General features: G+C 43.7%; 2 protein-coding genes across 2 annotated transcripts; one reads left to right on the plus strand and one right to left on the minus strand.

Moving 5' to 3' along the window:
* Positions 1-5,160: 5,160 nt before the first annotated feature.
* LOC126791653 (auxin-responsive protein IAA33) lies at positions 5,161-6,215 on the plus strand. The gene is made up of 2 exons (XM_050518127.1): positions 5,161-5,754; positions 5,860-6,215. Exons 1-2 carry the CDS (start codon positions 5,339-5,341, stop codon positions 5,939-5,941), a joined length of 498 nt encoding a protein of 165 aa, XP_050374084.1. The 5' UTR covers positions 5,161-5,338; the 3' UTR covers positions 5,942-6,215.
* Positions 6,216-9,002: 2,787 nt separating this feature from the next.
* LOC126792105 (uncharacterized) lies at positions 9,003-12,424 on the minus strand. The gene is made up of 7 exons (XM_050518594.1): positions 12,181-12,424; positions 11,587-11,988; positions 11,174-11,283; positions 10,958-11,086; positions 10,661-10,907; positions 10,316-10,558; positions 9,003-10,186 (listed from the first exon to the last, which is right to left on the minus strand). Exons 1-7 carry the CDS (start codon positions 12,422-12,424, stop codon positions 9,003-9,005), a joined length of 2,559 nt encoding a protein of 852 aa, XP_050374551.1.
* Between the last annotated feature and the right edge of the window lie 1,729 nt (positions 12,425-14,153).

A 14,153-nucleotide genomic window follows, 5' to 3' on the forward strand; every position in this document is an offset into this window, starting at 1 on the left:
TTAGTGTGGTAGTTTACTACCACAATGACGTACCTGAATTCCACTGGGGCGACCGGCAGTTCCCTAATCAAGTCAAGTCCCCACTGTACGAAAGGGACTGGGGAGATGATAACAGAGAGTATGACTGATGGGCGACTGATGTAGTTGGCATAATGGTGACATTGTACACATGCCCCAACTATGGCATTGGCGTCGGTGTCCCTCGTGGGCCAGTAATATCCGGTCTTGCGAGCTTTAAAAGCTAGGTTTCGCGCTACTGCATGGTTGCCCCACACCCCACCATGTAACTCGTTTAAAACCTGTTGGCCTTGCTCAGGGACAAAACATTTGAGTTGTGGGAAAAATTGACCACGACAATAAAGTTTACCGTGTCGGACCATGTAAAGGGCGGCCGTATGTCGCAGACGTTCCGCTTCGGTTTAATCGGCCGACAATTGTCCGGTCTTCAAGAAGGCGATAATGGGGTCCATCCACGATGATGGGGAAGCCTGCCCGATGACGAAAATCTCTGAAAATGGTTGGGAGATGCTCGGTTGTTTCAGAATTTCCACATGGACGTCAGGCATCACCACCTCTGGGTCAGAGGTAGCTAGTCAAGGTAGCGCATCTGCTTTAGCATTCTTTGCTCGGGCGATCTGTTTGATTTCAAAGTGGTCGAACTTCTGGAGCAGTGATCCAGCCAAATTCTGGTATAAGGTAAGTCGAGGCATGTTGGATTGATAGCTTCCATCAACCCGATTGACCACCAATTGGGAGTTGCTATAAATCTGGACGTTGGTGGCCTCCAATTCTCGACAACTGGATTCCAACGATCAGGGCCTCATACTTGGCTGTATTGTTGGAGGCTTCAAACCAGAACCAGAGAGCATAGGGGTATTCATTCCCCTCCGGGTCAATGATGATTACACCTGCGCCACTGCAGTTTTTCTGGAATGAGCTATCGACATAGAGTTCCCATATCGACGCTGGTGTGGCTGCCGCTGTGTTGGTATACATGGCCTTTTCGACAGGGATAAACTCGGTAACGAAATCGGCCGCGGCCTGCCCTTTCAGCGCTGTCTGGGGCCTGAATTGAATGTCAAATTCCCTAAGTTTAACCGTCCACTTTACTAATCGCCCGGATGTCTCCGACTTCTGAAGTAGCAATTGGTTAGTCAGCACTTTGATAGTATGGGCCTAGAAGTATTGTCGAAGGCGTTGGGCGGTGCTGGCCAAGATGGACTGGAAGTTTTCCAAATGAGTGTACTGGTTAGAACGCTAGTTGTACTTGGTAACCTTGAGCAGTTTATCCCCCGAGGGGTGTCTCTCTGTTTGCACAAGCTGGGTAAATGGGCCGGCTTAGCCGCCATATCCCCTGTGTAACGTGCGAGGCGTGCCTTTTCCCTCAATCCCATCAACCCTTGAGGTTAGCCACTCTAGAGTATCACTCATGCGCAGTAGGAGCTTAGCTTGAAGTTCTTGCGTGGGCGGGCCCATCTGGACCTCCGGGCCGTTCTGGTCCATACCTCGATTCTCCGTTTCGAAGTCTACATATTGCAGCATGGGGGGTGGCCCTCCAATAGAGCATTGATGAGAGGCTCAGTGACCTGCACCGTTTTGGGCTGTGTCCCCAGATGTTATGGGGCTGCAGGAGTTTCTGTTGCGATCAGCTCTCGCGTATCCAGGGTATGGAATCATTGTAGCGCCGCTTCCAGGGCTTTGTCGGCATTTATGTGACCTTAAAGACCGATCCGAAGGATCTATTGTTCTTTCTCTAGCGCAGCTGAGCGTGCATGGGTGGCACGCGTGGCCTGGCGCTCCAACTCCATATCAGCATGGAGCCTGTTGTAGTCTTGGAGTGCCAATTCTAGGGCGGCCAGGGGGTCCGTGAAGGGTACTTGGGACGACCCCCCGGCCATGGTCTGTGAGTCGGGGAACAGCCCCCGGCTCCATGCTGCAGATCGGGGAACAATTTTAGGGAAAGTGCTGTGTCCGCCTCCCAAGGAGGGGACTGGCGAGGTGAGAATGGGTTCTCTTGTTCATTCGGAATCACCATTGCGTAAAGCATGAAAAGTCTCGTTAACGAAGACTCTCTGTACATAGCATGGAGTTTAAATAAAGTTTGTTTGAGCCAAATTTTGTATAAACTAGGAAGCACATAGTAGGGCTTGTTGCAAGTAGTATAATTGATATTGGTTGATAAGGTGCTTTGTCAATTGGTAAATTGGACCAAATAAGTTGTCAAATGTTACGGGAGCTAAATCTGGGGGATCGAGTTTCACATAGCCTTATATTCCGATGTGTCAGCTCAGTCAGACCTGCATACAACACAAGTCAAAGTCAAAGGCCAGCAGTGCGCCGGCCTACTATGTGAAGCTCAATTAGGACTTAGGAGTAAGTTCGAGAGTTAAAGACTTAGGAATACGTTACCCCTTTTAGGTGGTTTAGGCAGCCTATTTATAAGTGCATTGGGAATGTGTTTGACTCTTCCCTCGATGTGGGAATGCGCGTTAGTAAATTGCCTCTATCCCTAAATGCGAGTCACCATGGGTGGCGTCAATGGCGATATCCAAGCAAGCAGAGGCGCTACCAGGTGTGCTTGCCTGCCTGCTGGGTCTTCTAGGTCTCTGGCCACCAGAGTTGGAGGAGATTCAGCCGGAGATCACCCCATTTAGGGGTGGTGTTAACAGGTAACGACGCGACCTCATTGAAGTGATGAGATATATGTCGCCCGAGGTTTGTAGCAACCAGAATTTGCTTTAGTCGACAACTTCCTTCCGTCGCCAGAGTGTTTTTCTGGCGTGCTGCAATTAATTAAATGCTAGTTTTCGAGGTATGTGAAACGTGACACTCAATTGCGCGCACCGCGAATGGAGCTCCATGCATTATGCTTGTGCCGTATATCTACATTATTTGAACCTGATGCAATGGTGTGGAAGACTAAAATGGCTGCCTGCAGGGATGTGCCTGAAGAGCACTGCACGTTTTTTTTTGGACATGAATGGAGTTTTTAAAAGGTAGGACTCGCTAAAGCTAGGGTTAAGAATCTGATGAAAGTCCCTGGTTAGAGCTGAAGATAATTGAAATCCTTACTATGAAGATATATATATATATATATATATATATGTGTGTGTGTGTTTTTCTCAAATAAGGAGGTCTGCACCAATGGTTTTGGTGCGGAATTCCATTTTGAACCACTTTTCGGTCGAATTTTCTTATCTCTATCGTCTAGTATCTAGCAACGAAATGTTGTCAGTATTGTAATTTTGTTCAATCAGTTATAAATGTTTGTATGGTATACATCTCCGTACCATAAACAACCCTATTTCGGACAGCGTTTGCAAAATGACTACGGGAACTATTTTGCTGGAAAATAATCAAGGGAACTGTTTCCAATTGATCAAGGAAATAGGGATCTTACTTTCGCAAAGCCTGCTAATGCTATGACTGCTAAATTCATAGAGTACTGTCTTTTCATTTGCATTGTTTATATATATGTTTATCATCCATGATCTCCTTGATATGTCATTATATCTGTCTAAAATTAGTGAACTAAGGCTTGTAAACTGTGTATGAAGTTTCAATAAACAGCTTTGAAGCTAAGTATACGATTCTGCAGGACTCGTCGATCTGGAGCTTGTCGATTGAATTCCTACCTAGATAATGGAAGAGTGACATACGATTGGCAGACGGCTTTAATAGTTGATATGTCCTTGTCATTTAAACTACATTTTCTTAGAAAATAATTCCACCGAGAGGTATGAGTATGTTGGTTAGCTAGCCTATATTTCTCTCAAAAGAAAAAAAAAATGTTGGTTAGCTAGCCAAACTATCACTGTAGATGTTGAGTTGATGTTTAATTGCGTGGTCTCCGAAGTACCGTGGCCTGCTTTCTAGACCTAAATAGTTCTCCAAATTAGCATTATTGTAGCTATCCCTAATTAAATGTGTGCATTTATGGACCAAACTAATGAAGATGCCCGGGGGTTAAACATTTTCAAATGATAGAGAGAACCAGAATGAGAGCTTCCGACCAAACCAGCGATGCGTTCGCCGACCGCAGCGCGCGCGCGGTCATCTCCACAGCCCATGCATTTCAATTTACAAGATGTCTTTCTTTATTTGTTTGCATCTATTTTTACAGCTTCACCTTGCTTCTCCTCCAAGCATCCTATCACCATCCCCATGCAAAATCAAATATTGTTATTACTCTTTGGAATAATGAAGTATATATGACACAATCTGCCCTACATATACAGTGAAAAATAAAACCCCAAAAATAAAAGAAAATTTAGAAAAGTACAAGAATAGGAGACACAACCACACCCTCTTTTGCACTCACAAGCAAACATCCTCACTCTTTCTCATCCCCTACGTATCGTAGTGTGTTGTGTTCAATTATTTATTACCACTACTCGACTAGTACTCTCTTATTTGGTCATTTTACACGTATAGGATTCCAACTTTCTGTGCTATACAATTGCTTGCACCTTTAGGAGATCGATGTATAGCTCATGGGTAAGTACACGCTAAATTGTATTTTAGAATCATGGAACATAAACGAGGCGAGTAAGTTGCGGACTCATAATTGCACGCAATAATGCTAAAGAACCCCCATATAATATCTAATCTTAGCCTTTTCATTTGGGGCTCCCATTTGAAGGTTTTGAACATAAGAAATTTTTATCTTGAAGGTTTAATTTCTTGTTTACATTTTAAATAAGTTGTTAACATGATTTAGAAGAAAAAACATTAGTTTTGTCTGCTATATTTCACCTTCGATTCATATTCATCAAATGTACGTAGAGGATATACAGTGAAATTTTTAATGAAGACACACGTATACATGCATACATAAACTTTCTTATTTCTTTCTAAATCCTATTATCAATGGATTTGATATATCATGTACGTAGAGGATATATATCAATCGCTGCATCTGTCCTTAGTTTGCACTTGTTTTCTAATTACTTTGAAAATGGTAATGATATTTGATCTTAATAAAAAAGGATTTGATCTATGAGTCCACAACTCAAATCCCATTAACTGGCTAAGACAAAGAAAACAGCACCAAGTATAAAGGTCTATTTCAGACACACCAAGAGCACCAAGTATTTCGTTGTACTCTTCCCCCCCCCCCCCCCCCCCCCCCCCCCCTATTTATGTACTTTACCAAGACGCAACAGCGCGCTCCATCAAGTTTCAGCTCTACTCTACAACTCCCCCATTTCTCGATCCTTCTTCTCACAGTCACACACCGAGTACCAAACCTTTCTCTATCAGTTTCCTCCAGTTCCCTAGTATATATAGCTAGAAAAAGGGAGAAAAACAGCAAAACTGTAAGGAGATCGAAGAAACCATGAATTTTTTCCAATCACAGAGACAAGACTCGTTGAAAAGGAGGTGGCAAGAGATCAAGAGATCAAGTGCAACCACTCCACCTTCTACTGATATCATCAGAAACCCTAATTGTGCTCTCAACGTCTTCCCAGGTCTTCTTGGCGAGGATGATCTTGTTTCCATGTTGGTCCCCCCGGTGACTGTGGTGCTCGAAGGCCGCTCCATCTGCCAGCGCATCAGTCTCCAAAACCATACGAGCTACCAAAGTCTAGCAAAAGCCCTCCAGCAAATGTTTGTGGATGGTGGTGATGTTGGAGCTACTGCAGCCGAGATTGATAGTAAGGATCTTAATCTTTCTAATGCCATTCCGGGTCATGTTATTGCTTATGAAGACATGGAAAACGATCTCCTTCTTGCCGGAGACCTGAATTGGAAGTGAGTTGAGAACATTCTTTTAGGTTAAGGTTCTCTTACTAGTGAAAATCATCGATCTGTATTTGTTTTTTATCTTATTTTCTTCTGCGTTTGTGCGTGTTACAGGGATTTTGTCCGCGTTGCTAAGAGAATTCGAATACTTCCAGCCAAGGTAAACTCAAGGAGGGGAGGGAGAAGGAGCACATAGGTGGCTAAGCATATGCTGGAAATTTGGCATTTTGCAGAAAGATTGGCAAGAAAGTCAAGGAAGTTACGACATAATAGTCATAGACTCATAAACGAGAAACTTGTATACGGCGTCTCATTTGATGGTTTAATGTGAAATATTTATAGGACTTTGCAGCTATCTATAAATCTTCCTTGGAATCTTGCACATCATGTAATAACCCTTGTTCCCAATGATCATGTAAATTAGGGCAATGTTGAATTTCCTTGTATGAATATATAAATTAAGGACTGTTTCCAGGTTGAATATCTCATCACTGAAACTTTCTTGTTTACTACCTAATTCCCTCTTCACCAGGAGATTTTTTTTCTTTTTGTCTTTTGGTTTTCATGTACTTAACTTAACAGTTTCCTTGGCACAAAGAAATTAACACATGCACGAAGAATTTGATAGAAACAGTAAAGAAACAGGTAGCTAGCTTCAGAGAAGGAAAAAGTTTGAGATACTGCAATGTGATATCTTGTCCCGATGGGAGATTAGGTAATCTTTTTCAACGTGAAGTTATTCTATTATACATAGATCGATCATGCATTCCCTCATAATTTTAGTTGTGGATTGGTTCCGTGCATGCAGTACGTTCCATCAAGTTTAGTTGCCTATATATACTTCGTTGGTGATGATACGAAAGAACGTACGTACGTGGATCATTTTGTTCGCTTTAATAGTTAGAATAAGAATACTACATCCCGGGTGTTCGAGCTGGGAAAAATATATCCTCAGGGAACAATCAACAAGTCCTGGTTTTGAACCCTAGATGGTTCTAACCTTCGTTCTCTGTTGTTACTTGGCGTGCCAGTACCTTTGAGTTAGATACAACTCTTGTTTGTTGATGATGATTGCGCTCACGTACTGTCTTCTTCTCGAATGATTGTTCCACAGTTGCTGATAAACCGCTGAAGTTCGAATGACCTATACACAACCGGAGTTGCTAGGTACCTTTCACTCCACCTCAAGTAGATGGCCGATCTTACTTTAGACCGCTTGGGGAAAAGCATAGCTTATAATGTGTCGTTGATAGCAGGACTCTCCTGTTGTAGGGAATTACTGACTAGTGCAGACTTTTGTGTTTGCTAGAAGCTAGGCTAGCGACTCGATGGACTTGACTCTAGTTCCCGAAGTTAATAGGACTTGTTGCTACATGCAGCGCGAGGCGTACATCTGGGTAGCTCCGCTCCGATGGGAGACTTGGTTGCCGAAGCTAATCGGACTTTTACTCCGTGAGGAGACTTGGTTTGCCGAAGTGAATCAGACTTTTGCTCTGTGAGGAGACTTGACTATGCGGTTGCACGATAGTTTGTTTGACGTTGTGTGTGTGTTATTTTGCACATTCGACCCCTTTATATAGGGAACACAGATTGTTCTTTCTTGCGGATCAAGTCTTGAGAACCTCTTAGTTGATTTGGATTCACTTTCCTTATTCAACTCAGATTCTATACAGCATCAATCCCCGAAATCTATTCCAATAAGGAATGTAATCTTGCTCTTTGATAGATTTTCCCCAAATAATCGGTCCACGAGCCTAAAGAATATAGATAATACTGAAGTATTATTTTAGACCCATACATTACCCCCAGGCCTTGAAATTGAAGACCCAGCGAAATTGAAAAGGGCTAGAAGAAAACCCAAAAGATTATCTTTAAAAAAAATTCGAAACGCTTTACATTCCCCGTTGCCAATCGACGCGCAACTTCACATCGAACCACTACAACCCTTCGTCATGAAGCACGCGAGAAACACCTACTGTTTCAGAAACTCAAACCAGTTTCAAAAAAAAAAAATCTGGGCTCGCGACCATCAATAACGCTCGCGAGCCTCAATGACGCTCGCGAACATCAAGTATTGATCATCCATGGTGTTGCCCCCCTGTTTACTTGGTTGAAAGGATGAAAACCAAGGAAACACTAAGTCAGAACACCAGTGATTTTGCCTGCACCGCTGCCGGTGGATCTTCATATTCCCAAACACTAGGGAAGTACTTCTTAAGATAGCGACCATTCATAGGATTTTTGTGAACATTCCCATCAATATCGCGAAGGTAGTAAGCTCCTTTGCCCATCACTCGATCAATCACAAAAGGACCTTCCCATTTAGCAGACCATTTTCCATGACCATCAACGCGTTCACCGTAAGGCAAACAAGCTTTCCAAACTAAGTCCCCAACTCCAAAGCTGCGTCCTCTCGTTCATTTGTCATATAGCCATGCTATCTTCTTCTTTTCTGCAATAAGGCTGTTTAAAGCTTCCATCCGTCGAGAATCCAAGTCTTCATGTTCTTGATACATAGCCTGGACATAGTCTTCGCCAATCAACTGGTGCTGCCCTCAGTGACTGAACATTAAGCTCAATAGGAAGCATTGCATCATGTCCATACATCAAAGCATAAGGTGTAGTACCATTTGGAGTTCGTTTGGAAGTTTTATAAGCCCATAACGTGTGATCCAACTCTGTGTGCCAAGATCGCAGATTTGCATCCAACATTCGTTTGAGTATAGACATAATGACCCAGTTGCTAGCTTCTGCTTGGCCATTCGATTGAGCATAATAAGGACTAGAATGTAGAAACTTGATTCCATACTCAGCTAAGAACTTTTGAGTCTTTTCAGCCATGAAACCTGCCCCTTATCTGCTACCAAACATTCTGGGATGCCATATCTGGTGATAATATATTTGAAGATAAAGTCAGTGATCACCTCTGAAGATGTTGTCTTGACTGGTATAGCATCTACCCACTTGGTGAAGAAATCTGTAGCCAGTAGAATGTGCTTGTGCTGTAAGGAAAAATTTGGATGAATCTCCCCAATGAAGTCTAAAGCCTAGCCGCGACCTGGCCAAGGTTTAATTATTGGTTGCAGAGGAACGTCTGGTATATGCTAGACTGGTCCATGAATTTGACATTCGATGCAACCCTGTGCAAAGCTGATGCAGTCCTTGAGCATGGTGGGCCAATAGAAACCATATCGGCGAATGAGCCATCTCATCTTAGGACCAGCTTGGGGAGAACCACAATTGCCACAATGAACCTCTCATATGCACCTCTTAGCCTCAGCTCCATAGATGCATCTCAGGTACAAGCCGTCTTCTGCCCTGCGAAATAGTTCATCGCCTCGAAGAACATAGTTAGTAGAAAAATATATAACCCTCTTGTCCACAGGTGCAGAAGGATCCATAAGGTACTGGATAATTGGTTGTCGCCAATCTACATCAATAGAGTCAACAACAGCCACCAACCATTCATCTTTAACCTCTTTCCTTGCCATAAAGGAAGGTAATGTGCGTCTCTGAACCTTTAAAATCCTCTCGCGAACGCCATCTGCCAAGCGGATACCAGTAGCCAACTGTGCTAATTCATTGGCAGCAAAGTTTCGTTCCCTAGGAATATAATCAAGCACCACGTTTGCAAATTGGTCTAACAACTCTGATGCTCGCTCCCAAAAAGGGAGTAATGTAAAATTATTGCACTTGTAGACACTTTTGAGCTGGTTAATGACTAATAGTGAATCACCTAATACTTCCACCTTTGTTACTTCTAGATCAAGCAAAAGTTCCAGTCCAATGATGATTGCTTCATATTCTGCTTGATTGTTAGTGCACTTTCGTTCTAGTTGAAAGGAATAACAATGCCTTGCTCCAGAGGGGCTAACCAATGCAACTCCTGCTCCGGATAAATGATCAGTGTTACTGCCATCAAAATACAGAACCCAAGGCTGAGTGTGGACAAAGGAAACAATCACGTTCTGGTCTTCTATATCCTCAATAATAGGATGATGCAACAAAAAGTCGGAGACTGCCTGTCCTATAAGCGCCTTTAAAGGTGTATATTGTAAAGAAAAATCTGATAACGCCAAGATCCACTTGCCAATCCGACCCCTAAGCATAGGTTGGGTAAGTATATACTTCATTAAATCAGTTTGTGCCACCACCACCGTGGTAAAGGACATCATGTAATGGCGGAGCTTAGTACCAGCAAAGTACAAAGCTAAACACAACCACTCAATTGGCAAGTATCTAGTTTTAGCCTCCAATAAGGTCCGGCTCAAGTAGTAAACTGCATGTTCAATCTTCTTGCCCCCCTCTCCATCACCATCTTGTGCTAAGAGTCCTACTATTGAGTAGGGGGAAGCTGAAATGTATAGCTTCAATGGTATTCCAGGCTGTGGAGGTCTAAGAACAGGTGGATGAGTAAGGTACTCCTTAATTTTATCAAAAGCTGCCTATTGCTCAGGTCCCCACTGAAATTCTTGATATGCTTCAAGTTTTAGCAAAGGAGAAAAAACTGCGGTTTTGCCAGTTGAATTAGAAATAAAGCGTCGAAGGAAGTTTATTTTTCTAAGCAAACTCTGAAGTTCCTTCTTGTTCCTAGGTGCCAGAGCATCTAGAACCGCTTTTGCCTTGTCCTCCACAACCTCAATACCTCTTTCATGCATTATGAAACCCAAGAAGTCTCCTGCTCGAACCCCAAAAATGCATTTAGCTGGGTTCATCCTGAGCTTGTGCTTTCTCATTCTGGTGAACACTGTCCTTAAATTCTCGATGTGGTCTTCTTTCTTCTTAGACTTGACCACCACATCATCAATATAAACTTCGAGAATGCCCCCAGTACGTCATGAAAAATTAGGTTCATTGCTCGCTGGTACGTAGCCCCTACATTGTCAGACCAAATGGCATATTGTTATACTCAAACACTCCAGTGAACCCTGGACATCAAAAGCTGTTTTGTGTCTATCCGGTTCATAAACAGGAATGTGGTGATAACCAGCTGTGTCATCCATAAAGGATAGTAGCTCGTGTCCCGCAACTGCATCTACCAACATATCTGCCACGGGCATGGGATAGACATCTTTCGGTGTTGCAGCATTAAGATTCATGTAGTCGACACAAACGCGAATTTTGCCATTCTTCTTCCGCACTGGTACTATGTTAGACAACCACTGAGAATATTAGTTGGTCGGATAACACCGGCTTGAAACATGTTTTGAACCTCTTTCTTGACTGTTGCTGCTGTGTCTGCACTCATTCGCTGTGGACTTTGTTGCACAGGCTTGTAACCTTCCATTATGGGCAAGCGATGACAAACCAAATCTGGAGACAAGCCTGGCATGTCCTCAAACTTTTCAGCAAAACAATCGCAGAACTCTTACAACAACTCTATCAAACGTTGTCTCAGTTCCTCATCCAAGTGTTTACTTATTCCAACCTCCATGGGCTCTTCTGTCATCCCAAGATTAATTTTCTCCACTAGATCTTTCACTTTAGGTGGGGTCTCATCCAAAGCTGCAGGTGCTGGTTGAATAAACTCCTCCTCCCCTTGAATTTTAGTCAAATCATCCTCAATGCATTCTACTAGCGCGACTGCCCCCAAGCCTCATGTTCCTCTCTGTAAATAGATAAGCGTTGGAGAAAGGACACATAAGCTTGTCCTTGCTCTTTGGCAAGTGATGTACTCATGGATGATTATTTTTTGTTTTCACGATGAAGCCAGGTCTGTTTATATCTGCTTTGACATGTACTAAACCCCATCCTGTCAATTATGTAGAAGTCACCCCAACTAGACGACCCTTGGTGTCGATTCTAGCAACTCCTAAAGGCCTCATGTCCCCATAATAGTACTCAGCATCCAAGATGCAGAAGTGACTGAGTATGGTCTATCATCTGCTTTCACTAGCTCTGCCTTATCAGTTGCGGGATTCCACATCAGCATTTCTTGGTGTAAAGTAGAAGGGACACAATAAGCTATGTGTATCCAATCCCTGCCGAGTATGATGCTGTATGGAGCTATGCAGTCTGTAACAAAGAATGTCTGGAACAGCTCGGAAGGTCCTATCTTGACTTTGAGGATCAAAACTCCCAAGGTCTTAGTTAAGTTGCCAAAAAAACTTCTGACCTTAAGATTGCTACTGAGAACTTTTTTCTTTGCAATGCCTAGTGCTTCGACTGTCTTCACTGTAATAATGCTAACTGCTGCACCACCATCGACGAGAATTTTGTTCACTCTCTTACCTTCCATCTCAGCTGATATGTACAAAGGTTTAATGTGTTGAGTCATGGTCGCTGTAGGCTTTGTGAACAGCATAAAGAATCTTTGGAGCTCTGTCATCGTGTGAGATTTATCAGCTCCCTCTTTCCTCGTGTCTTTCTCAACAGTTGGCACCTATGTAGATGACAACTCTGCGATTGTACCCACCTCCTGGGCATATGTCTCACCTCCAATGAATAGATGAGATGGAATTGGCCTTAGAAGAGCGTACTTCGAGGATAAAGTGAATACCATGTTGCAACTAGGAACATCATTTGGCTCTGGTATTCCTTCTTCCATGCTATCTGCATGACAAAGGTTGAACATGTTGCAGTCTAAGGTCCCTGCTATGTCTTCATCATAACCCTCCTCAAGCTCTTCCTCTTGATTAGAAAGTTCTAACCCCTGCTCATTACAGCCTGGCTCTTCCATATTGTCGTCCGGAATTGACCCAGTTGGCGCTCACGAGGGGAACTTGCTTCTGAGGTACTCCGTTAGCGATTGTTCCTGATGGGCCTCTGGAGGAATAACCACTACCACCGCCTCGCCTATCTCTGGAACCACTGGTATTGGTTCTTTAACTATTGGAACCACTGGTGTTGGTTCTTTAATCTTCAGCTTCCATTCAAACTTTGACTTTATTTTCTCTGGAACTGGTTCCTGGTGGCTTGGCCTACTTACAGAACTCTTTGGAACCCATTTAGATTGTGCAGGTTGTGCAACACTACTTTGATGTTGTTTCTGCTGTATAGAAACACTCTGTTCATGCTGACTGTTTGCTGCCCTGCCATCAGTAGATGTGTAAGACAACCTATCATTGATTGAAACTCTTCGCTTGGGAGGAGTTTCAATTGGTCGTTCAATTCGATCATGAACGCTTCTCCTGGGGTATGGCTCCTTCCTGTAATTATCATTCCGACGAATGTGAACGTATGGCCGTATACTAAGCTTTTCAACTGTCTCTCACAACAGCCAAGGTGGCTGTTCAGCTGGTCGCGAGAGAGTTCTCATCTGTTATACGCCTCTAACATTCTTTTGGCCCTTCCCATCTCTTCTGTACGTTCCTCTTCTGAGTCTTTATAGCTTCCATAGCTCTTCCATGCTCTTGAACGTACCAAACATCTGGTTTTAACGACCTCGTTGCAGGCGGTATGTATGGCCGCTGCAGCGCCTCGCGCGTAGCTTGAGTTTCCGGCGCATTTGCCCCAACTTGCTGTTCTCCAGGGACACTCGCGACCCCACCAAGACCTGAGTTTGGCCTCTTTAGCGCTTGAGCATAAGTGTTTGTCTGAACTCTAGCTTTCTTGGGGTTCCCCCTCTCGTATGGATTCGTCGGTGAGCGAGGCCTTCAATGTCTTCTTGCTTCCTCATGTCTCCCATAATTGTCACAGTTTATGGAACACTCTTTCTTGCATCGATTACAAAGGACATAAGTTCTTGCCTTTGCTACAATCTGTTCCTTGCTCTGGACTACACCTTTCTGTTTACCCTGCTCAAATTGCTCGGCTCCTGCAACCTCTTTCGCCACGGGCACTTCCTTCGCTGCTGTCTTCATACCCGGCTCAGGCTCTGAGGCAAAAGACAACACTCCCTCATCTAACCACTGTTGTACCTGGTCCTTGAGCTGTATACAAATACGAGTATCATGAGTCCAAACGTTGTGAAACGTACAATACCGTTTACCTTTAACTTTTTCCACAGTCGGGAACTCAGTCCATGGTACAATGGTTTCACCCTCAGCAATAAGCTTGTCCAAGATCTCATGAGCCAAGGAAGCATCATAAGTGTACCCAGCAAACTTGGAAGGGCGGCGAGCCTGCAAAGGTGTTGTCAATGGTGTAACTTCCACCACTGACACCGTAGGGAAGGGATCAATATCGACCCATGCTGTAGCTCTTTCAGTATCTACCCCAAGCATGCCTTTGTTAATCCAGGTTTGCAGCTGATCCTTGAGCTTAACACAGTCGGTTGTTTGGTGATTGAACAAGTTGTGAAACTTACAGTACTTTTTCCCTTCTATCTGTGCTGCAGTAGGCATTGCAGTATCATGCTTCACTCTTCCACTCGCGAACAATTCATCCAGAATCTCTGGAGCCTTGTGAGCATTGTAGGTATACGACTCGTACTCGGGCTTGGTTAATGCTGCTGCAGAAATCTTGAC

Source organism: Argentina anserina, chromosome 4 (genome assembly GCF_933775445.1).
Source record: "Argentina anserina chromosome 4, drPotAnse1.1, whole genome shotgun sequence".
NCBI lineage: Eukaryota > Viridiplantae > Streptophyta > Magnoliopsida > Rosales > Rosaceae > Argentina > Argentina anserina.